At 55.3% G+C, this 22,234-nt stretch overlaps 1 protein-coding gene across 9 annotated transcripts; it reads right to left on the bottom strand.

The window, feature by feature from the left end:
* Positions 1-641: 641 nt before the first annotated feature.
* On the bottom strand, positions 642-17,191 carry ROBO3 (roundabout guidance receptor 3). 9 transcript variants are annotated; one of them, XM_032357967.1, is made up of 28 exons: positions 16,721-17,188; positions 13,268-13,594; positions 12,813-12,970; positions 12,188-12,308; positions 11,953-12,091; positions 11,544-11,671; positions 11,140-11,264; positions 9,575-9,746; positions 9,049-9,257; positions 8,742-8,823; positions 8,280-8,445; positions 7,867-8,033; positions 7,229-7,350; positions 6,812-7,037; positions 6,476-6,597; positions 6,060-6,231; positions 5,723-5,908; positions 4,714-4,737; positions 4,591-4,633; positions 4,249-4,388; positions 3,737-3,931; positions 3,441-3,579; positions 3,065-3,277; positions 2,534-2,685; positions 2,290-2,397; positions 1,914-2,081; positions 1,259-1,437; positions 642-950 (listed from the first exon to the last, which is right to left on the bottom strand). In XM_032357967.1, the coding sequence occupies exons 1-28, from the start codon at positions 16,878-16,880 to the stop codon at positions 939-941; spliced, it is 4,155 nt and encodes a 1,384-aa protein (XP_032213858.1). In that variant the 5' UTR covers positions 16,881-17,188; the 3' UTR covers positions 642-938. The 9 variants fall into 9 exon arrangements, with proteins under 9 accessions (XP_032213858.1, XP_032213854.1, XP_032213859.1 ...); XM_032357963.1 differs by having other exon boundaries at positions 4,249-4,737; positions 16,721-17,189; XM_032357968.1 differs by lacking the exon at positions 4,249-4,388 and having other exon boundaries at positions 4,591-4,737; positions 16,721-17,189.
* Positions 17,192-22,234: the final 5,043 nt, after the last annotated feature.

Raw genomic sequence — 22,234 nt, 5'->3', positions numbered from 1 at the left:
CATTCAGGGCCAAAATTTCCAAAAATTCTATGCCAGTCAAACCAGTCACACCTGGGCCTGCCTAGAGGTCTCCCTGTGTACATACCCTCTGTGAGGGGGTCAGGGAATTTGAAAAAAGCCTGTTTTCCTTTGTCGACTGGGGTTTCCCCCATCAACCCCATTCTCTGAGTTTTATTTTAAAAAATTGTTCACAGAATTTTAAAATTTATTTTAAAGAGAGAGTGGGGAGGGAGGACAGAGGGGAGCAGAGAGAGGGGGAGAGGGAGAGGGACAAGCAGACTCCCCATGGGTGCGGAGCTGGAAGCGGGGCTCCTTCTCACCACCCTGAGATCCTGACCTGAGCCGAACTCAAGCGTTGGATGCTTAAGGGCCTAAGCCACCCGGACACCCCTGTTTGAATTTTTTAAGAATTATTATTATTGTGAGGGGCATATTTCCTTACAGGAGAGTAAAGAGACCACTGGAGAGGACACCCGAGGAGGACCTGGCTGGCGGGACGTTTCTCACTGTTGGTCGTTTGGAAAGTTCCTTTAACTGGGCTTCAGTGGGTTTCAGCTCCTTCAGGAGGCAAGACAGGCCCCTGTCCTCACCTCTGGCTTTTGTGGAAGTTCAAAAGGAAATGGAAGCTCCTCTGTGCCTTGATCTACATCCTCTCACAGCCCCTTTCTTCCCCATGTCCTGCGTGAAACCAGACAAGCGGGGTCCAGGGCTCCGATCAGACTCTTTTTATTGTCACATTTACAAATGAGGTTCAGGTTGAGATAGAAAGGGAAGACCTGGCTTTCTAGCTTCTAAGCATCATTGCTGGGAGGGAAGACACCCTCCCCCTGCTCCTCTCTGCTCACCCCCATTTACCAGGGGGAGGGGCTCTCGGGCGGCTCCTCGGCTGGGGACAAGCCCTTCCCTGTGTATTTCCTGATTGATATCCTCCTTGAGGGTCATCTTGGTTCCTAGAGAGAGAAAGAGGCTGGTTTGCAAGGCCCTAGGCTGGGACAAGCAGGCTGTGGGAGGGGTCAGGCCTCCTCTCTTCCTCAGGCCTTCCTGAACCCACTCTCCTCTGTGGAGGCCAGGCTCCTCTCAGTATGACCTTGTCCTCACCTTTGTCACCTGTTCTCCAGGATCCTTCCCCCTTCAGTCACTGGGTCCCCTCCTTTTGACACTAGCTTAGAAAGCCTTTCTTTCTCTTCCTATTTTCAGTCACCCCTGGCTCACCGTGCCTAGCCTTCTACTCCCATCACTTGCACACCCCAGCCCTCACCTCTCCACGTTTTTGTCCCGGCCTTTGGCTCCGGCTCCGGCTCCGACTCCGGCCAGGGCCCCGGGAGCCTCGAGAGCTGCTCGAGCCTCTGGAAGAGTTACTGCCTGCTGTGGAACAGGTGCTGGTGGCCTGGCCCCGGGACAGGAAGCCCGGTCGGCTGTAGGGGAGCCAGGCTTCTTCTGCACACAAGAGAGAAGGGCAGCCGGGCCCAGGCAGAGAACAGAATGTCCCTGTTTGCCCACTGGGCCACCTTGGTCTCAATCCCAGCTCTGAGAATTGCTGACGGCCGGCACGGTGCTCAGGCCATCCTGGGGACTGAGGAGAAACAGCATGACCAGCACGTGGCCTTGACATAACGCATGCTCAGAAACGCATCAGGAACTCCCAGACAGAACACCCAGCCCCACTCTTCCCTCATCTGGGCTGCAGTCCTGGGAAGTTACACAACTGGGGAACTTCAGGGGATTTTTTTCAGAGAGAGCTACAGAGACAAGTGTAGGTTTGGACCAAATGCATGAACCCAAAGGAAGGTGAGGGATGAGATGGGTTGAAAATTTCAGAGCCCTGTGATGGCAGGGTCTATACTACACAATTAGCCTCCTGTGCCCCCTTCTGGTGTAGCAGTGACCCTCTGGCCTGCCCTGGCCCTCCTTACCATCCAGGTGGGGACCCCGCTGGGCCCCTGGAGGCCCAGCCTGCACCGTTCTCCTCTCCCCACTGCGCTCCCGCTCCCGTTCCAAGGAGGACATGCTGCCTGCTGCTCTCAGCCCTAAGGCCCAGCTTGTCTCTTCCTCTGGTGGTGGCAAGGGTGGTGGGGGCAAGTCTGGGGAGAGACCGGCTTTCAGCAGACTCTCCCACCTCAACTGACATGGATCTTTCTCCCACTCCTATTCCCTGGCACCAGGAGGCTGCGACTGAACGGCCCAAGATTTAGGTTCACCTGCTCCCTCCTCCAGCCCCCAGAGCTCACCCTTGGTTTCCTGCCTAGTCCCCCTACTGTCACCATCTGTCATGGCCCATGGCACCCTCACCGCCAGGACTGTGCTCCCGACGATAGGGAAGAGCCTTGGGTTTCCGGATTCGGGCACGGGGCCCTTGAAGTGGAGGAGTCATCTCCCCAGGCACCTGCCGGGTTCTCCCTGTAGCATTAGCAGACGGGGAGAAGAGCAGGTATGAGAGACGATCAGGAAAGGGGCTTAAGGGTGAAGAGGAAACAAGCTGGGGGTGGGGGCTGTTGTGGGAAGGTAGGGCAGACAGATCATTCTGCAGACTCACCTGGGGCACTGCTGGCTGTACTGAGGACAGGGCTGGGGCTGAGGTGATGGGAGACTGTGGTGCCAGCACCCAGGCCAACAGGCCTTCCTTCGTGGCTACTCAGAGTGGGCTGGGATACACTGAGAGGGGAACTTGGCCCAAGGGGCACCCTCCTGCAATGACATGAGGCTTCAGCATTTGTTCACTCAAGAAGCTCTAAGTGCCTACTATGTGCCAGACACTGTGCTAGATACTCCAATGAATAAGGCACAGGCTGTCCCCCACAGGGCTCGAAAGCTAGGGAAGTATGAGGGGAGCCATGTTTTTGAAATGCCCCAAGAAGCTTGCCGAGCCACTCCGATGGAGAAATAGTCTGAAGGGAGTGAGAGACCTTGTCAGCCATCAAGTTCCTTCCCGAATCACACTTCCACTCTGACACGATCATGAGACCTCTGTATCCCAGATCCATCCATCCATCCATCCATCCAATCATCCACAGAATAGATATGTACCCAGGAACTATAGTGTGCAAGGCACTATATACCTCCCTACCTGGGCATCTGGTGGAGATGGGGAATGTCAGTGGGAGGCTGGGGAGGGTCAGGAGGTGAGGGGGTAAGAGTGGCTGTGGACTGCTGTCCATAGGAAGATGTGGGGGAGGGGGCTTCCCCTTGGGATGGAGGGACCAAGCACACTCCACTGGAGCTAGGCTCTGCCGCATGGCTCCGCTCAGGCGTTGGTGGGCACCACTCCTCTGGCTCTGAGCTGGGGGCAGAGAGGGAGGGGAGTAGCGATGACTGAGTAGCTTCCATACCTTCTACTTCTGGTTGCCCTCTCTGCTCCTCTCCTAGCACCTCTGCCCTCCCCCTGCAGGGGACCCTTGGCCGTCCCATCTGTCTAGGACATCTGCAACAGGGCACAGCCTTACCCGCCCTCCAGCTCTTCCTCAGTCCCCTCTAGGCAGCTCAGTTCAGAGGAAGGAGGAGGTGGTGGCAGGGCTTCTGGCCAGCTGAGAGAGGGCATCTGCACAGGTTTTCCCAGAAGCTTTACTTTGCCTCCCCTGGCTCCTGAGAAGGGTAGGATGGGGACACACCAAGATAAGAGGCAGATGAGAAATGTCAGAAGAAGGTGCTGGGCTGGGTTTCAGAGGGGAAGGGTAGGGATATTCCCGGGGGGATATCAGAGCTCAGAGCTAAAATGGGGGCGTTAGGGATTAAGTCATACCGCTGTCCCCCTGGATCCATTCAGGAGGAGCATACTGGTTCCAGGTGCCTGGATCCCCTGAGGGATTTGGGGGGAAACCCCCATGGAAGGTCTGCAGCTCCTCCCCAGGTGGCTCAATGGTGCTGTAGACAGGACCCTCGGTAGGGGCGGCAGTGCCCCGGGCCGTCTGAGCCAGGTACAGGGAGATCCCTGCTTCTGAGGAGGAGAAAGAGGGAGGCCAGGGTGGGAGGCAAGGGACAGGGTGCAGAGACAGAGAAATAGCGATAACAGGAGAATGGAGGGCAAAAGGAGACCCCACTGGATCAACTTCTTCCCCCACCCAAACCTTACCTCCCAAACCAGGGTAAAGGTTAGGCATGAGAGAAGTTCCCCCAACTCCTATCCTCCCCAAGGACTGACCAACCTCAGGAAGACTGGCAATCCTCGGCTCCCTTTAGTGTGCCCCAGGAGGTGGAGAGGAGAGAAGGGTGTTGGGGGCCAGGTGTGCCACTGAGGGAATTAGAACTCCTCACCATTGTAATATCTGTCGTCTGGGTCAGGATTGCTGGGGCAGCAGCTCCCCCTGGGCTCCTGGGCTGAGGGGCTTCGAGATGGGTGGGGCCACGAGTCTGCTAGCCAAGGGTAGGGGGCGGGGCCAAGGCCCATGGGTGGCCTGAGGGAAAGCACGTGAACGCTAGGGACCCAGAGCCTGAACCGGCTAGCGAATTTAAGAGTAATCAGGAATTGTAGGGCAGTAATGGTGAATTTGAGGGTGGCACGTGGGAGACAGTAGGTGGCAGGGAGGCCTGAGGAGGAAGGAGAATGGTCGCTTGATGGAGGGGGATTGTCCTTGGAAGATGGATTACAAGGATTACCTGGAACTGGCTCCAGAGAGGCCCTCTGAGTGTGGGAAGGACACTGGGAAGATGAGGGGGAGACTGGGTGAGAGAAGGGCCCGTACTTGGGGTCTGAGCCCCACTGGAGCAGAGATAGCTTACCTGCAGGTGTGTAGGCAAAGGAGGCTTCCGAAAAGGAATCCATGGGAGAAAGAAGAGGGTAAATGGAGAAAGGGTCAGAAATACCCACATTCTTGTCCCCTTCTTGGCCACGGTCCCAATTCCTTCACTCAGCCTGTACCCCAGGACCAATTTCATCAGAATTTCTAGAAGTGGGACTCAAGCATCAGTATTTTTCTAGGGGCGCCTGGGTGGCTCAGTGGGTTAAAGCCTCTGCCTTCGGCTCAGGTCATGATCTCAGGGTCCTGGGATTGAGCCCCACATCAGGCTCTCTGCTCAGCAGGGAGCCTGCTTCCTCCTCTCTCTCTCCCTGCCTCTCTGCCTGCTTGTGATCTGTCTGTCAAATAAATAAATAAATAAAAATCTTAAAAAAAAAAAAAAGTATTTTTCTAAAAAGTTCCCCAAGTGATTCCCATGTGTAGCCAAGGTTGGGAAGCCCTGATCGAAGAGACCTCAGAATCTCTCCAGACACGCCCCTTACCAGGGAGTAGCAGAAATCAAGTCGGCTCTTCTCAGCGGGCCCCGCCTTTCCACCCAGACCCTGCCTCGCATTTTAATACTCTGCCCTGGCCACGCCCCCTCCTGCTAGGCCCCGCCCCTCGGGAAAGAGCTCCCCGCCCCCTCCAGAATTGCCCCTTCTATACTGAGACTGACTGCGAAGTCCGCTCTCCTCTCGAGTCATCTTAGGGGAATATTTTATCCCTTTCCTAGACTCAGGTCCCACCCCTTCTAGGTCCTGCCACTTCCCCCCAGTCCCGCCCGCTCCCAGCACGACGGTGCCCTCTGCGCGTCCGTCTCGAGGGAGCCACCCCTCCCTCTGACCCCGCCCCCACTCCCGGAGCTACGAGCTCCTCCGGTCTCGCTCTAGGGACAGCCAGCCTCCCTTCGGAAGGGACGGGATCTCTAGGCCCCGCCCATTCCAGGCCCCCCTTTCCGTCCCCAGCGCCCAAGTGAGCCCCTCCGCCTGCACCGCCCACCAGGCGCCGCTCACCGGTGTAGTGACTGAGCTCCTTGCGCTGCCTCCGGCGCCGGTAAAGGACGGCGCAGAGCCCGAGCAGCAGCGCCCCGCAGGCGGCGCCGCTGCCCGCGAGGAAGGCAGGCTCCCGCAGCACCCTCGCCAGCCGCTCCGCCAGCCCCCGGCCCACCTCCAGCCCAGGCTCCGATTCCGGCGGGTTAGCTGTGGGGGTCAGAGAGGTGAGGGGATCAGCAGCCTGGAAACCCGGCAGCGAGGAAGGGGGGCCATCCCTGACCCCGTAGGCCCAGCTACACCAGGACCCCCCCGACTCCAGTTCCCCAGCCCTGAGGGCCCACCCCTTCTCCGGACTCACGCAGCTGCACCGACACCGGGACACTGGCCACGCCCACGCCAGCGCCGGTGACCGCCGCGACCTGGGTCCGGTAGAGAAGACCGGGCAGCAGTCTCTGGAGCACCGCGGAACGTGCCCAGCCTGCCGCGGACCGGTTGAGGTGGAAGCGGCTCTCATTGCCCAGGCACCAGATCTGGGGAGTCCGAGACCAGGGTTTAGAGTCTGAAAAGGGATCCTGGCCTCACGTGGAAACTCGAAACTCTGAATAGTAGAGGGGGCTAGCCAGGCATCATTCAGCCTGGAGGGAATACTTTGAAAGCTCTCTCCTCTTCCCCAACCACATCTCCAGCCCCAAAGTCTAGGTTCCCTTCTCCCTAATCCTAGCCCCTAGCTTCTCCCTCTCCCTCCCCTCCCCAATCCCTTCCAAAACCCTGTACCTGGTATTCCTTGATGACCCCATTTTGCTGGGAAGGGAGTGGAGGTTCCCAGGACACCGTGACACTGCTGTTGCCTTCACCCCCCAAGGCCACCGTTACTCCCTGAGGGGGACCACTGGGGGCTGTGCCCACCGTGGAGTATGGTGAGAAAGACAGTCATTGCCAGCTGCTCCTCCTGCCCCAACCTTCCCACTCCTAGGTACCACCCTGGGAACTGAAATATCAGGTATCCTTACTTCCCACAGCTTCCCTTGCTCTTCCCCTGCAAACTTCTATCCTTCCCCACTCCCCTTTTCCTGCTGTCCATTCATCAGCTCTGTGCACCTCCTCCCTTACCTTCCTCAGGAATGATCCCGGTCACCACGGGACTTTCAGTCCCCAGCCCCTCCTGGCCTTGCGCTTGCACCTTGATCTGAATTTGGGTCCCTGGCGGGAGTCCTCTCAGCACAGTACTTTGCTGGGTTGGGGACTGTAGGTCCAGTACAGTCCAACTTCCCCCATCAGGACCTGCTACCCTCCAAGACACCCGGAAACCTTGCACCAGCTGGACTGGACCATCTACCTGTAGGAGACAGGACAAAGCACATCAGAAGGAGAAACAGGGACCACACAAGTCCTCTGGGCCCTGCTCATCCTCCACTCACCCTGTCTTCCCCAGCACTCGCCTCCCACCCTTCCCGGACCCATTCTTGGAGGTCACTATGGCCCCCATGATCATCCCTGCCCTTAACCTCATCCCTATGCCACACTCACAGTCCAGGACACCTGCAAGGTCCGGGGCCCAAGGACTCTGGGCTCCTGCATGCGCACAGCCACTTCGGCCAGCCCCCGCTGTCCTCTCCAAGGGTCCTCCACAGGCCTGGATGGGTTGCTGTCTAGTGACCAAAGAGCCCACTCAGCAGGGGCCATCAGGGACAGGGAGTGAGACTGAAAGTGTTCTTGTATCCTACCTTGCGCTGCCCCCACAGACTGGACTACTTAGCACCCCAGAGCACACCCCAGGATCAGGAGGGGGCTGGTCAGGGGAAGAGCTTCTGGAGGTGGGCGTGGGTGTCCAGCTACTATGAACCTACTTTCTGCACTTTAGAGACCTCAGTTCCTCATCTCCAGCATGAAAATGAACCTGCCAAGGTTCCTTCTAGTCCTAATAAGGTACAGTATCTGTGGGTAAAAGGCTCAGAAGTAAGGGTCTGCCAAGACGACTGAATTTCCCCCTCTCCCCTCTTCTCCTATTCCCTCCACGAGAGGGAGGTGTGACCTATTCCGGGCTGGGCTACCAGGAGAGGCGGGCACAGCAGAGAAGAGCTGCCATTCTGTCATAGTTTGAAGGGAGGGGTGATCTGCAGTGTTTCGTGTCATATCCCCGAGCCGGGGACTCTGACCTTACTCACCCTGGGTGCGCACAGGCTCAGAGACGGGGCTGGGCTCACTGAGGCCCCAGGCTCCCACAGCGCGCACCAGGAACAGATAGATGGTGTTGGGCTGCAGACCACCGACTGTGTGTGTCTCCAGTTGCACGCCATCAGCCACCGTCCGCCATGTGTTGCCAGCTGCTTGGCTGCAACCGGGATGGGGTGACAGAGTTGTCTGAGCCAGGGACCCCCAACCCGTCTCCTCCCTCTCATCCGTTCTCTATGGCCCCCTCCTATCTCCTCACCTTGGGAGAGGGAACTGGCAAAACTCTTCCCACCATAGCCAAGACCATAAGGACATAAGCCAAGCTTTCCCCCCAACCATAAGCCAAGACAAGGACATAAGATTCCCTTCTAACTTTCCAGGTTTGCATGTAAAACTTTCTCCATACCTGAAGGCCTCTATCACATAGGAGGTGACTGTGGCCCCTGCCTGCGGGTTGGGCTCCCAGGTCAGGGTAATGCTGTTCTTGGTGATCTCAGTGACCACTGGCTGAGAGGGAGGCCCCGGAGGGATACTGGGTTCGGTAGGGGGCTCTGGCGATACTCCCCAATCTTCTGCAGTGAGGAGATAATCTTTAAGTAGAAGGATGGGAAAAGGATGCCCCCACCATGTAACCTGCCCCCTTCACAGAGAAGCTGGGGAGCTGTGACAGTGGTGACAGTGGAGAAGGGAAAGGAGTGAACTAAACATCAGCCTCCCAAGTGCACGACTTCTGTCCTCCTCCTCCCCACCACCGTGGCCATGGTATTTGGAAGCTTAAGCAGTGCTGGGGTCTGGGGAGGTACTGACTACTTTCCAAGCAGGTTTGGATGCTTTATAGGCAAAGCAAGGGGCCAGAGGCAAAACTCACCCCGCTTCCTAAGCCAGCTGCTCCACGTGGCCTCCCCGGTGAAACTCTTGGCCACACAGCTGTAGAAACCCATGTCCGTCTCCTGCAGGGGAGGGTAGAGAACTGGCAAACTGGAGATGGAGCATGGTAGGGTGAAGGGAGTTGAGGGGGTGTTGTTCAGAAGCCTGGGGAAGGCGTGATCCACTTTCCATGGTCTCAGAGAGCAGAGAAGTAGAGATGGTGGGAGTCCCCGCAGGTACTTACGAGAGGTGGGCACGTGGACTGTGTGGCCATGCTCCATTACTCAGGCCCCGGGGGGGAGACTCACCTGCACGCTGGCGATGTACAGGGTACCGTTGGCCATGAGGTTGAGCTGGAGGTCATCCCCCTGCAGCCACTGCCCATCCTTCTTCCACTGGACACTAGGTTGAGGATTCCCAGTCACTCTGCATGGCAGCCACACAGAGGAGCCAAGTGCCAGCGTCTGATTGGCTGGTCCCTGGAGGATGATGGGAGGCAGCCCATCCAAGGAGGAGGCTGAGAGAGGAAGAACTTGGGCACCTCAGGAGAGGATCCCGGGTTCAGGCCACCAGCCCCTTGTCTTCCTTCTCTGTTCCTTCTCTCCTCCTCCCCCCAGAGATCGGAGGGGCTTCGATAACCATCTGGAGTCTCTGCCTGGGACCAGCCACCTATCAGTGGCTGCTGTAGTGGATTTCCAAACGTCAAGGTCATGTCTCAGGAACGTGCCCCTCCCCTTGCAGACATGTTATATAGAATCCAAGAAAAACAGATTATCTTGAAGCCATTATATCCTTCTAGGCCATGGGTCCAGGCCTATCTCCATGAGTACCTACCTCTTTTTACCTCCAATAGGGCCTTGGCCAGGATGCTGCCGGCCACACTAACAGCCTGACACACATAGTAGCCAGCATCCCCGCTCTGCACAGAGGTAATGTTGAGCTGGCCACTGGGAGACACTGAGAAGCGCCCCTTGGGTTGAAGTGGCTGACTGGGGAAAAGCAGAACCTGGGGACAGAGCAAGGAACCAGGGTAGGGAATGAGCAGGCAGCTGGCAGAGAGAAAGATCCCTATTCCCATCCACCCCAGAATTCAGAGAATTCCTAAGGTTCTAGTTCCTACCCTGTCACTACCAGCCAGTTATATGACCTTGGGCCAACTAGTTAGATCTACTCACAAAAATGTGGTAATTTTATTAGATGATTTTGGGGTGCACTTCCCTGCTTTATGACTTATTCTTTGGGAAACTTTGAGCAAGCTCTTTAACCCTCTTGAGCCCAGATTTCCCCAAATTTGGCTCTTAGGGGATAGTTATAAGGATTAAATGAGTAATTATGAAAATCTTTTAAAACATTATGTGATAAAGGTTTAATATTTTCCCCTTCTTTCTGGTTCTATGTTACATAGATACGTGGAAGGTTGAGAAAGAGGTTTGGGTCACAGGTAAATGGCACCTTGCTGACCCCCTGATGGGTCCCTACTCCCACCCTCTACTACCATCAGCATTTTTACTCATTTAAGAATCTAATTAAAATACAGCAATCCCAGGGGCGCCTGGGTGGCTCAGTGGGTTACGCCTCTGCCATCTGCTCGCTCGGGTCATGATCTCAGTGTCCTGGAATCAAGCCCCGCATCGGGCTCTCTGCTCAGCGGGGAGCCTGCTTCCCTTCCTCTCTCTCTGCCTACTTGTGATCTCTCTCTGTCAAATAAATAAATAAAAATCTTTAAGAGAAAAAAAAAATACAGTAACCCCAGATGCTGGAGAAGATGTTGGAAAATCGTGGTGTGGATTTGGAATGAGGTAGTAGAAGAACTGGTTGTCCATTGGGGTGGGATTAGTCACTTATTTGATTATACTGATTCTGTTTCCCAGTAGCAAAATTCCCTTCCCCTAGCGTTTGGTACTCATGTTGTAACTTCAGTGAATGTTCATTCTGCTTGTGTATTGAGGAATTTGTTTGCACAGGGGGGTGACTGTGAGCTCCCCTGGGGGAAGTCCCTTAGAAGTAGATGATCGAGTCCTGCTGTGCCCTGAGCAGCTTTTTTAGAGTAAATACTTTTCAGAGCAGTTTATTAAAGCCCAGGCCCCAGGTATGGGCTGGATTTGCTACATCTTCAGGGCAGCCTTGCTTAAAAAATAGAAGGATTCTCCAGGGAATTACCATACAGGACTGCTTCCTCCCACCTAAACATATTAACATCATTTCTTTTTAAAGTGTTCAATATGCTCCAGGCCTTTTATATTCATTATCTTATTTAAGCCTCCCAAATAACTTGCAAGGGTTTCTGGGAGGACCAAAGGTAAAACAGGGCCTCCAGGAGAAGTCTGTAGAATGTAAAAGGAGCGGGGCTAAGACCCAGAAGAGAAGCTGTGGGAAGGCCCACAGATCTGGCCACCTACTTGACTTCCCTCTTTTTGCCAGAAGATGGCAGGTGGGGGATTTCCTTTGGTCTCACACTGGAAAGCCACGCTCTCACCAGGAGCTGCCATCTGGTCCTGGGGCTGGGTCACCAGCTGGGGTGGGACTGGGAAGGGGGAGGGGATAAAGGAACCGGGAGTCAGGCATTCAAGAGGGAGACTGAGGGAACAGGAGAGAGAGGGAAGCCCAAGCTTGGCTTAAGTGGGAGCCGATACCCGTCTCTTGTTCAAGCAGGCTCAGCTTTCTCCTCCTTTCTCTCCTCCAAGTCTCTAGTGGCCCACCCGTCTCTCCCACTCGGCCCTTTCTCCCTTGTTCTTCTCTTTACCCAGTCCTCCACGTTTCTGCATCTCATCCCTGCCTCGGGCAGTCTGAGGCAGGCCCTTACCATGAACAGTGAGGGAGCCAGATGCTTCCGCGCGGCCCACGCTGTTCTCAGCCACACAGGTGTAGGTCCCCTCGTCGTCAGCACTCACACGCCCGATCCAAAGGCTGTGGTCACTCCGGATCTCATACCTGCTCCACTCCCCACCCCCAGGCTGGGTTGGCCAGAGCTACACACCCCTTTTCTCTCCCCCAGGATAGACATCACAATTGGGGTACATAAAGACAAGGTAGGCCTCAATAGGGACCCATCACATGAGATGGGGAACAGATAGGGCAGGGGCCACAGTCTCCAGGAGACAGGTTTCTGTGTGTCGTCAAGTGAGATGGTGTCTGCCTTCCCATTTTCTAGGGCAGGGTATGCTCTTGAGCTGGTTGGGTCTCCTCACAGGCAGAAGGAGAAGGATTCTCACCTGCCTGTGGGCAGTTCCCCATCCTCCTTGCGCCAGCGTAGACGGGGTGGGGGGTCCCCCTGCACCTCGCATGGGAAATCCACGGGGGCGTCGGCCAGGACCACCTGATTCACTGGTCTACGCAGGAACGAGGGTCGCTCTGTGGAGCGGGAGTGAGTGAATCACCAGGGGGTCTGCACGGCTTCTTACTACCCAGGCTGCACACCCCTGTAACCCGCAAACTCCCTGTGCCTACCCAGTACCACAAGTTCAGCGGCCCCACTCTCCCGTTCTCCTGCCATGTTGGAGGCCACACACACATACAGCCCTGCGTCACTCTTGAGTGTATGTGACATCATCAGCTTCCCTCCACGGATCTGCAGAGTAATAATGGTAACTTTGGTCTTCGGTAGCCATCAAAGCAAATTTATTTATTTCATCCTCCCAGTAAGCCCAGTGAGAGGACCAGAAAAATTGACCCACTTATCAGATAAGGAATCCTTAAGTGATCTGCCCAAGGGTGGGGGGGGAGGGGCCCTCAGGTCTATGTTTGTTCCCACAGCCCAGCCTACCTTCCACAAGTTCCTGGGGCTTCTTGCTCCCCACCTGTTTTATTCCAAGTCCATCCTATCCATCCTTAACTTATCCCTCACTTACTAGCTGACTCTCAGCCTCTGGTCTGCTAATGCCAGGTGCTTAAATCTCCTTAAATCTTATCATATTCAAGACATTACTCCTTGGCCCTCCAAAACCCTTAGATTCACTCTTTCCTCCTTTGGGACAGGCAGGGCACCTTACCCTATGGCCCCGCCCGCCAAGACGCCCTTGGCCCCAGCCCTGGCCCATCAGATCCTTAGCCCTGGCACCAGGCCTCGCCTCACCGTGATCCTCCCCTCCTCCTCCTTGAGTCTTGCACTGTCCTTCTTCCAGGACACGGAAGGCTCTGGGTGGCCACGGGGAGGCACGCATTCCATTACCGCTGGCTCCCCCACTGCCACCTCCACGTTTCCAGGAGACTGCCGGAAATCATCACGGAGGACTGTGGGGGGGGGGCGGACAGAGACAAAGAGAGAATGAGAATGAATGACCAGGGGAATAAATGAACAACTGGGTTAGGACACAAGGGAAGTGTCTTGGGGAGGGGTGTATTACCACAGACCAGAACTCTTCCCCAGGTGCAAAAATACTCTGGCCAGCGCGTGGACGTTAGACACCTAGGGTCACGGTCCCAAAAGAAGATGCTGAAGGAGCTGAAATTGGGGCTGGTTCCTGATCGGATTACCTGGGGCCTTCCCGCATCTGGTGGGAACCAACCAGAAGACAGTGCGACACTCACCTGCCACTTCCAGCGAGGCATTTCTACTGGCCGCTGCGCCCAGGTAGTTGCGCGCCACACAAGTATAGACTCCCTCGTCGGGGCGCGCGCGGCGCCCGTGCACGATGCGCGGGAAGAAGAGGGCGCCGCTGGGCAGCAGCAGGCGGTGCGCGCGCGGATCCTCGCGTGCAGTGGCCACTCGAGCCCCATTCTTGTACCATTCGATGTTGGGCCGGGGCCGGCCCTCGGCACGGCAGGGCAGCGTGGCCGGCTCGCCTCGGGAGACCAACAGATCTGGCGGCTGCTCCACGATGCGCGGCATCGCGTCCTCCGGCTCGACCCTTGACGCTGAGGGCATGGGGGTTGGCACAGCATTTTGACCCGGAAATTAGGGAGAGGTTTCAGAGAGAAAGACAGCCTTGTCTGCCCCTCCCCCCCCAATCCCTCTTCCCTCTGAAGGGGTCCTCTGGGCAGACGGGTACTTCCACGTTCTTGGGCTGGAAAGGATATGCTTACAGACAGGCAGATCAGTAGACTAATCAGGACACAAACTCCTAGGCTGGCTTTCTAGGCTGCCTAAAGACAGCAGCCTTCTCTCTCAAGGTTAAGTGGAGAATGACTGGGCCTTGTCGGGGCAAGTAGACCACTCCTCTAGTCCAGGGGTAGTCAGTCTCCCACACCGACTGGTTCGCAGATTGTCCTCACTCCCTGAAGCAGGGCACCAGAGCCAACACGTGGTCCTTGGCCTCCACATGGTGGTGGGCCAGCCTGGGGTCTCTTAGGAAAAGTGAGAAGAGAGTGATCTGACTAAAGTCTGGGACTAGGAGAGGTTCTTAACCTGGAGTCTGGGAATGGACATAGAGTGCTTCTTTGTCTTTTTTGTTTATTTATTTATTTTATTAAGTAAACTCTATGTTCAACGTTGGACTTGAGCTCATAACTCAGAGATCAAGAGTCGCAGGCTCTGCCGACTGAGCCAGCCAGGTACCCTTCTTACTGACTCCCAGACAATCATGCTTGGAGAAACCCGTAAAGTCCCAGGAACTGAATGAAAATGGTAGCAAAATGCGAATAACGCTCCTTTTCTAAGAGGTTCGGAGTTTTCAACAGATTCTTCTACAGGTTGATGTAGCAGAGAAAGGCTAAGAATCACTAACTAGGAAGGGGACTCCTTTCCTGAATCACTAACTAAGAAGGGGACTCCATTCCTTCTTTTGTTTCATCCAGTCGGTTCACCTGCACAGTCTGCTATTGGCTCTTACTTGGCCTGCAGACTCCTGCGGGCTTCATCTTCCACAGTTGCTTTAGGATCCAGGATGCTCGAGTCCATTAGGCTCAGACACTCCCACTTCATCACAAGTGGATTTGTAACCCGCGGCGGCCAGTAGGCGCCGCTGCCGCCTCGCATAATTTGGCGTCCTCATAACCAGGACTACCCCGACTCCAGTTCTCTACCTTACCCTACCCCCGCCCGCGCCCCTCCCACTCTGTTCCAAACCACCCCCACCCCCGACCTTGAGCTCCAGGCGTCGGTGTAGGGTTGGGTTTCATTGCCCCACCCCTATTCTTAGAAGATCTTTGGAGACAAAGCCGGAAGGGGTTGCCCCTTGCCGAGGTCGTCCAGGAACAGTTAAACTGGCTAGGACAAGATCAGTTTCCCTCCCACTTAGGGAAGGGAGTAATTTTCTCGATTTCCTTCCTTCCAAATGGAAATCTCTGCTTCTCAGCTGTCTCTTCTACAGCATCCCACCCCTGTCCCAGTTTAGGCAGAGCCCCATGCTGAGCCACGGTAGAGCAGCTAAGAGCTCAGGGATTGTCCTAGAACCAAATAGGGCTGAGATCTCAGATTTGACACTTCCTAGCTATACAGACTTGGCAAATTATGGAGCTTCTCTGAGTCTGTTTATTTTGAATATGGGAGTGGTGATAGGGTTGTCCTAATACCATAATGAATGTAAGCGCTTGGGGGAAGGCTCTATAAATATGGTAATTCCCTGATTATTTAGGAGCTCTTCCTCCCTAGCCCACCGTACCTAATCAGATTCTATTAGACCCTAATATTCCTTTCTCCCCCATCACATAACCTTAGGGTGTAATGGAAATAGGTTTGTTACTGCTAAGCTTTATGCTGCTTTTGTGACCACTGGGGTACTTTTCATCTTCTCCGAATTTGTTTCCTCGGCGGCAAAATGTGGCCATCAACCTCCTTACATTTTCGAGTGTAAATGAGACACTGCATGGTGACAACACTATTAGATAGACCGCTGGGAGTGCAGAGGTGTGTCGGTGCTGTCTGGGAGAGGGGCTCTGCCCCTAACCTCCTGGAAACCTGAAGGGGGGCCAGGAATTCGGAGAATTCCAGCTCACTTCCCACCTTCTTCAGCCCTGGCTCGTACATACCACACCCTTCTGGTCGGCCCTTTCCCCCTAATTCCTGTAGACACAGCTGCAGGCACCCTTTCCCTGGAATTTCTTCCCTGTCATTCCCCGTCTCAGGAGATGCGCCGAAGGCAGCTAATGAATAGCTAATGATCATGCTAATGAAGCTCTGGGGCTCCTCCCTCAGCACCTGGAGAACCACCCACACAAACACATGCACATTGCCCATGTCTCCTTTTTCGTCTTCTTCGAGTTTCCAGGACCGTGCTGCCCCTAGACTGTAGTGGGTGGGTGTCAAGGGATGGGGGGAAACCAGAGGGGAAATCCTGGGCAAAGGTGTCCGGGAAAGCGGGAATTTCCGACGCGGCCGGCAGGGGGCGCCATCGAGCGTCTTCCCCAGACTCCAAGCGGCCAACTCCGGCCGCCTCCCCGCCGCGCTAGGGGAGCGCGCGCTGTCTCAGTCATTTATTAATCACCGTAATTAGTGGTAACGACCTCGCCGCCGGCACAACCCGCCCGCCGCAGTCCTGCCGGGTGGGCCGACTGTGAGTTCCACCTCTGAGCTGCAAACTTCTAAAGTTTCCTTAAACCCTCCGCTTTTGTCGTCCTCTGTAGCTAACACATCCAACGTTTCAGCTTCCTCACCCAAGTCCTAAGTGAGTTCTTGGAAAACTTTGGGGGCGCGAGGGAAAACTTGCTAGCTGGGGGGTCACCGAGTGGCCCCCGCCCTCCGACGTCAGCGTGCCCTCTTCTGCCCTCCCTCCCTGGGTGCCGGCCCCTCTTAGCTCGGTATTGCCCATCACCAGCCACGGTTCTCCTCAATTGGGGTGGCCGCGGGGGTCGGTTGCGCAGATGGAGAGCAAAGGATTTGACAGCCATCTCCTCCCAAGCCCTGGATCTTCCACCGATACCCCCACTCAGGGTCTCCAAGCCCCAAATTCCCCCTTGGTCCTCACCCACGCCCCCGAGGAGGCGCTTGGGGCGCTCCGCTTGGTCCCAGATCTTGAGGCAGGGGCGCTTTGGCCTCCCCCTCCACGCCGCCTTCCCATCTTACCCCATCCCTTGATCCGACGTCCCCACGGGGCAGGGTCTTACCATTGAAAGAAGGATCGCCGGGGGGCAGCAGGCTGTGGTTGAGCGCCGCCACCGAGGAGTTGAGGCCGAAGAGCAGGTCGCTGGAGTTGGAGACGTCCCCCGCCAGCGAGTCCGCGAATAAGTTCATTTGAAGCAGTGTTTTGAGCAGGTAGCGCAGCATGGCGCGACCCAACTGAGATCGGGGCGGGGGGCTCGGGGCCCAGCCCCTGGGTCTGAGACCCGCGGGCCGGGAGCCGTAAGCCCCTCCACAGCCTCTGCGCGCTGCCCCAGCCACGGTGCCGCTCTCCTGCCGGCGCGCCTGGGTACGGTGCGTGCCTCCGCGTGCCCTCCTCCTTCCCTCGTCCTTCTCTCCACCCCCCAGTGCCGCGGTCCCCCGGGAGCTGGGCGGGCGGAAAGCAGGTGCCACGCCGATCACGGCGTAATTAAGGGATTAATCCGCCTCCCTCCACCCTCCCATCCCCACCCCGATGGCCACTAGCAGGGCCAGAGACTCGAGTCGCGTAGCGCGCGAGTTGAGTCTCCGCCCCGCGCCCCGCGTCCCGGGTCGGGGTTTTGGACACCGCAGCTATTTCCCTCCTTTCTCAAAGCAGCCAAGATGAGGGATGAGGCTCTGTCTGACTTTGCCCTTCTGACTGACTTTAAAACAGGATTCCCATCTCTCTTTTACCCGCCCTTAGGCTAAGACCAAGAACGTTCCTCCACCTCTCAAAGCCCTGGTTTCAATTTCCTCCCAAGTCCCGGGGCTTAGCTGCGAAGTGCTGGAGGCTGGAGTGGTTTAGCGCGGGAGTCCGGGGCGGGTGCGGAATAACTGCATGGCGCGTCCACCCGTCACCCCGCTGTAGCCCGTTTTACAGCGGAGATACCATGGGACAGCGTGCTGTGTCTTGACCCGAAGTCCTGCTTCACACGCTCTAATCTAGTAGTACGCGCAGGAGACTCACCAAGGATAAAACTGGAGGGGACAGGCCCAAGGGAATCCGGGCACTTAGCATCTATATGCATACCTCGGGCCATCTATTTGCATACTTTTACAGTACTGTGCTCTGACGTGGTTTATTAAATTGTTTTACCTTCTTGAGGAGACTGAAGGCAGATAGCCAGGACCAAGACAAAGAGAGCAATATTTTCTGTAAAGGCAAGTGCAAGAGAAGAGAAGGGCCTGATGCAAAACTCGTGCAAAACCGTTCAAACCCGATAAAGGTTGTCCTTCCAATGCGGAGCAGTGGGGAGAAACCGCGATCCCCTCTTCTCCATCCAGCATGCTTCTGAGTTTTCTGCAGTTCTTTTTACCTGAAAATCTCTTCGTCCCCCACCACCCACTCACTTGCTCACTTTCCTAGGCTGGAGATAGCATTGGGCTGTCAAGGAGAGCGAGAGACCTTGGCCTATCTATCTGGGCAAAGCCATGTTGATGACTGAGTGGTGGGGTTCTAGCCCAGTCTTCAGGCTCTGGATGATGAGACCACCTTCCTGGGGTGGCTGCTTCTGACCCGGGAGGGGCTGGTGAACAAGCCTGGATCCAGAGAGGTGGATGCCACCGGGTCACAGAGCCCACAGTAAACACATTCCCGAGTTCAAAGTATCAGGCAGGCAGTGCTCAAGTGAAGCAGACACTTTGTCAAAGAGGGGGAGGCTTGCCCCAGAACTCCACCCCCAATCTACACGCATCAGCTCTGCGCTGGACTGAGTTCCCAAAGCCGGAAACAAAAGTGCTAGGGGGTTGGGGTGCTGAGATGGTCCTGTGGGAGGCAGCGCCCTGGGAGCTGTTCTTTCAGCACTCTCTGCCTGTGCTGAACTTGGGATCTGGTGCCCCACAAATGGCTTAAATCCGACCTGACCTTGAGGCTGAGATGAGTCGGTGTAGACAGGGGCTAGCAACACATTTTCTCTGATGCACCAGGGTACTAAAATATGGGATTTGGCACTGTCCCTTGCTCCAGGGCCAGGCAGCATTCAGGTAAGAGACTGTAAGAGATAGGTTTCCCTCACCAGAAAATCAATCAGTTCAGGAATGATGCACCCAGAAGGGCTTTCCAATCCCTTATTTGCCAAATGAAAGACATCCCCTCTGTGGACTTCAATTTCCTCTTCTGATAAGGAGATATTGTACTACCTTCTCTGCTCTGATGCTTCAGATTTCCGGTTCTGGGACCCTGTGTTTTGTCTCCTGCTGACTGGGGTCACCCAGCTTCCATTACACCAGAGGCTAAGCCTGGACAGAAATCCAGGGTCCTGGCACCTGGCCCTGCTGCAGGACACGGAGAGCAGACAGGAAACTGCATCCCACCATGTGGCTCCTGCCCCATCCTAATCCCCTGATTTGCTCCCAATCGGCCTCTCAGCAAACACAGGGCCTGCCAGCGTCTAGGGGCTTGTCACCCTGTTAGCGGATTTGTTCCCAGAGACAGCGCAGTTAATTGGCCCTTTATGTGGGGATCAGGGCGTATTTGCTCAGGGTTCCCTGAGCGGAGGCTGCAATTCAGCCCACGGGCAAGGCTGCTTCCGAATCCCTCTCATCCTGGTTTGGAGGTCGGACAAATAGTGCGGCCACTCTCCTTCCCTAGACTCTCCTGGTCTGGATCTCTTGTTCCCCCTCTACACCTCCCCCCTTCTTGGCATGTTCTTTTTCCTGTCCCTACCTTTCTTCTTGTTTCTCTCTGGTCTTTCCTTCTCGGTACTCCTCTGTATCTCTAGAATACTCTCCCTTTAAACCTACTCAGACTGAATGCCAAAAGGGGGTGTGTACTCAATTGGGGGTACACTGGGAAATAAATACCTCCCAAGTTCCCTTCCCCTGCCCTAGTGTTCTGAGAGCCCTGGGGCTAGAAGGCGGTGGAACAGAGAGAAGACAGAGGGGTCACGCCTTCCAGTTCTTCTGCAGCCCTCTCTTTCCCTTCCTTTCTTAAGGTCAGATGGCAGCCTAGAAGTTGGCCCTGCACCTTTCCAAGTCCAGCCTTTCTCTGGACTGTTTCCATAAGCCATTCTAGAAGCAGTCTGCCTCCTCTTTGTCTCCTCACCAGCCTTGCCTCCCCTCCCACAGAATAACAACTCTGGAGTCTCGCTCTTGCATAGACAGAGTAAGTAACTCCCTGCATCTACCTCCGCTTCCTTACCTGTAGATGGTAGGTGCTCCTATATGACATACAACACTCCGAGTGTATGCACTGAAATCGGGAAGCCCTTGTCTGGGGGTCCACTCAATTGATTTATAAGTTTCCACCTTGGGCTGAAGGAAGAATCAGAGTTGAGTTCAGGGCCCCTCCCTTCTACTACTTCAGGAGACCACTTCTTTTCCAGAGTCTCATCAATAGTACTGTCTGTACTTTAAAAAGGGTAAGGGAGGGTGGCTCAGTGGGTTAAGGCCTCTCCCTTCGGCTCAGGTCATGATCCCAGGGTCCTGGGATCGAGCCCCGTATCGGGCTCTCTGCTTGGCAGGGAGCCTGCTTCCCCCTCTCTCTCTGCCTGCCTCTCTGCCTACTTGTGATCTCTCTCTGTCAGATAAATAAATAAAATCTTAAAAATAAATAAATAAAGAGGGTAAGGAAGAGAAGAGGAGGTTGGGAAGTTGGCAGAAGGTAGCAGCAGGCAGAGAGGATGGAGATAGTTTGTCCTGAGAGGGTTATGGCATCTAGAGGGAAGAAGTGTGTGTGTGTGTGTGTGTGTGTGTGTGTGTGTGTGTGTAGGGAGAGAATAGTCACCCCAGGCCCACTTCCTTGGCCTAGTGCCAGCAAACAGGCCAGAGAATGTGGTGGGGAGTTTTCAGGGACTAAGCTGGGGGCTATATGGGAGGTCTTGGTGGTCCGAAGCCTGAGTGCCAGCTGGTGGATGAAGTTGCTGGCATGTAATTGCCTAGGAGGGCAGTCTGAGGACAAACCCCCCATCTCACACTGAATACTGCGACTGTCTGTCTCCCCAGTGTGCATGCGTGCACACACATACCCCCCACCCCGCCCAGCCCATTTACATCCCCCTGGAGCCTGCAGCCTCCCATCACTCTCTCTGCCTGGACCCCTTCCCAGGGCGCTGGTACACATTGAGCATATGTGTGTGTTTTGGGGGTGGGGGGGCAAGGAACTAACATCTGTCCCCCACCCCCACTAGGCTTTGCCTGTGAATGGCCCAGCAGGGTTGCTGGCTTCAGAGTGGTGATGCCAGGGGGGGGCAGTGACCCAGCCAGCAGGGGCCAGAGGGCCAAACGGGAGGGGGGCTCTGAGAGCAAAGAGCAGACACCCGGCTGGAAGGCGGACAGCAGGAGCCTGCCCCTGGCAGGAGCCAGGGTTTGTTGGCCCAAGCCCTACAGCTGCTGAGATAATAAGCCAGGCCCCCTGCCCAAGAGTACCCCTTGCCCCACAGGGTTCCAGTGGAAGAACCTGCGGGGAGACACTTTGCAACACACTCCACCAAGTATGGAAATCCGGAGGCAACTGGGCAGAAATATCCAGACCCCAGTACGGATGGAACAAGGTCTGGAAGAGAAAGAGATTTCCTGGGTCCCTTTATGAATGGTACACAGCAAGCACTGCATAAAGATCAGTTTTGTGAATACATCTAATGAACTAGCCAGACCTCACGAGTGCCCCTGAGAGCCGACTAGCTTCTCTGCCTGCCCCCTCCCCTCCTTCTTATATTTGTTTCCTAGGGCTACTGTTACAAAGCACCACAAAGTAGCTGGTCTCACACAGCAGAAATATAGTCCCTCCAAGATCTGGAGGCTAGAAGTCTGAAGCCAGTGTGTCCGCAGGGCCCTGTGCTGGCTGTCAGAAGACTTAGGGGAAATCCTTCCTTGTCTCTTCCGGCCTCTGGTGGGTACTGGCCCTCCTTGACATTGCTTGGTTTCTCATGCAACACTCTAATCCCTGCTTCTGTCCTCACGAGGCATTCTTCCCTGTGAGTGTGTGTGTGTGGATGTCTTATAAGGACAGAGGTCACTGGGTTAGGACTCATACCAATATGGTATGATCTCTTCTTAACTAATTCTCTCTCCAAAGATCCTATTTCCTTTTTTAAAAAAAAATATTTTATTTATTCATTTGAGACACAGAGCACAAGCTGGGGGAGCGACAGTGGGAGAGGCAAAGAGAGAATCTCCAAATCAGCTCTGCACCAAGCATGGAGCCTGACGTCATGCTTGTGCATGTGCACAAAGATCATGATCGGAGCCAAAATCAAGAGTTGGATCCTCAACCAAAGCATCCTCTAAAGCCACCCAGGTGCTCCAGAATTCCCCACCATTCTTAAGTCCTTCATCCTTAGACCCATTTGCCTGGGGGTAGCTACTGAAGGTTTCCTGTGTATCCTTCCAGACTGAAAAAGCATACATAGCTCTATCCTTTTTTTTTTTTTTAAGATTTTATTTGTTTATTTGATAGACAGAGATCACAAGTAGGCAGACAGGCAGGCAGAGAGGGGAAAGTAGGCACCCTGCAGAGCAGAGAGCCCAATGAGAGGCTCCATCCCAAGACCCTGAGACCATGACCTAAGCTGAAGGCAGAGGCTTAACCCACTGAGCCACCC

Source organism: Mustela erminea, chromosome 9 (assembly GCF_009829155.1).
Source record: "Mustela erminea isolate mMusErm1 chromosome 9, mMusErm1.Pri, whole genome shotgun sequence".
Lineage (NCBI taxonomy): Eukaryota > Metazoa > Chordata > Mammalia > Carnivora > Mustelidae > Mustela > Mustela erminea.
Note: the sequence above shows the minus strand (reverse complement) of the source record. Positions and strands in the feature narration are given on the sequence as shown.

What these genes read in the sequence shown, in the direction of transcription:
- ROBO3 (XM_032357963.1), bottom strand. Translation starts at nt 16,880, where the DNA reads ATGCTGCGCTACCTGCTCAAAACACTGCTTCAAATGAACTTATTCGCG. An exon ending in CGGGATCATTCCTGAGGAAG is followed by an intron (nt 6,598 to 6,811) that starts GTAAGGGAGGAG and finishes CGGTGGGCACAG; the next exon opens with CCCCCAGTGGTCCCCCTCAG. An exon ending in TACAGCCAGCAGTGCCCCAG is followed by an intron (nt 2,398 to 2,533) that starts GTGAGTCTGCAG and finishes CTAATGCTACAG; the next exon opens with GGAGAACCCGGCAGGTGCCT.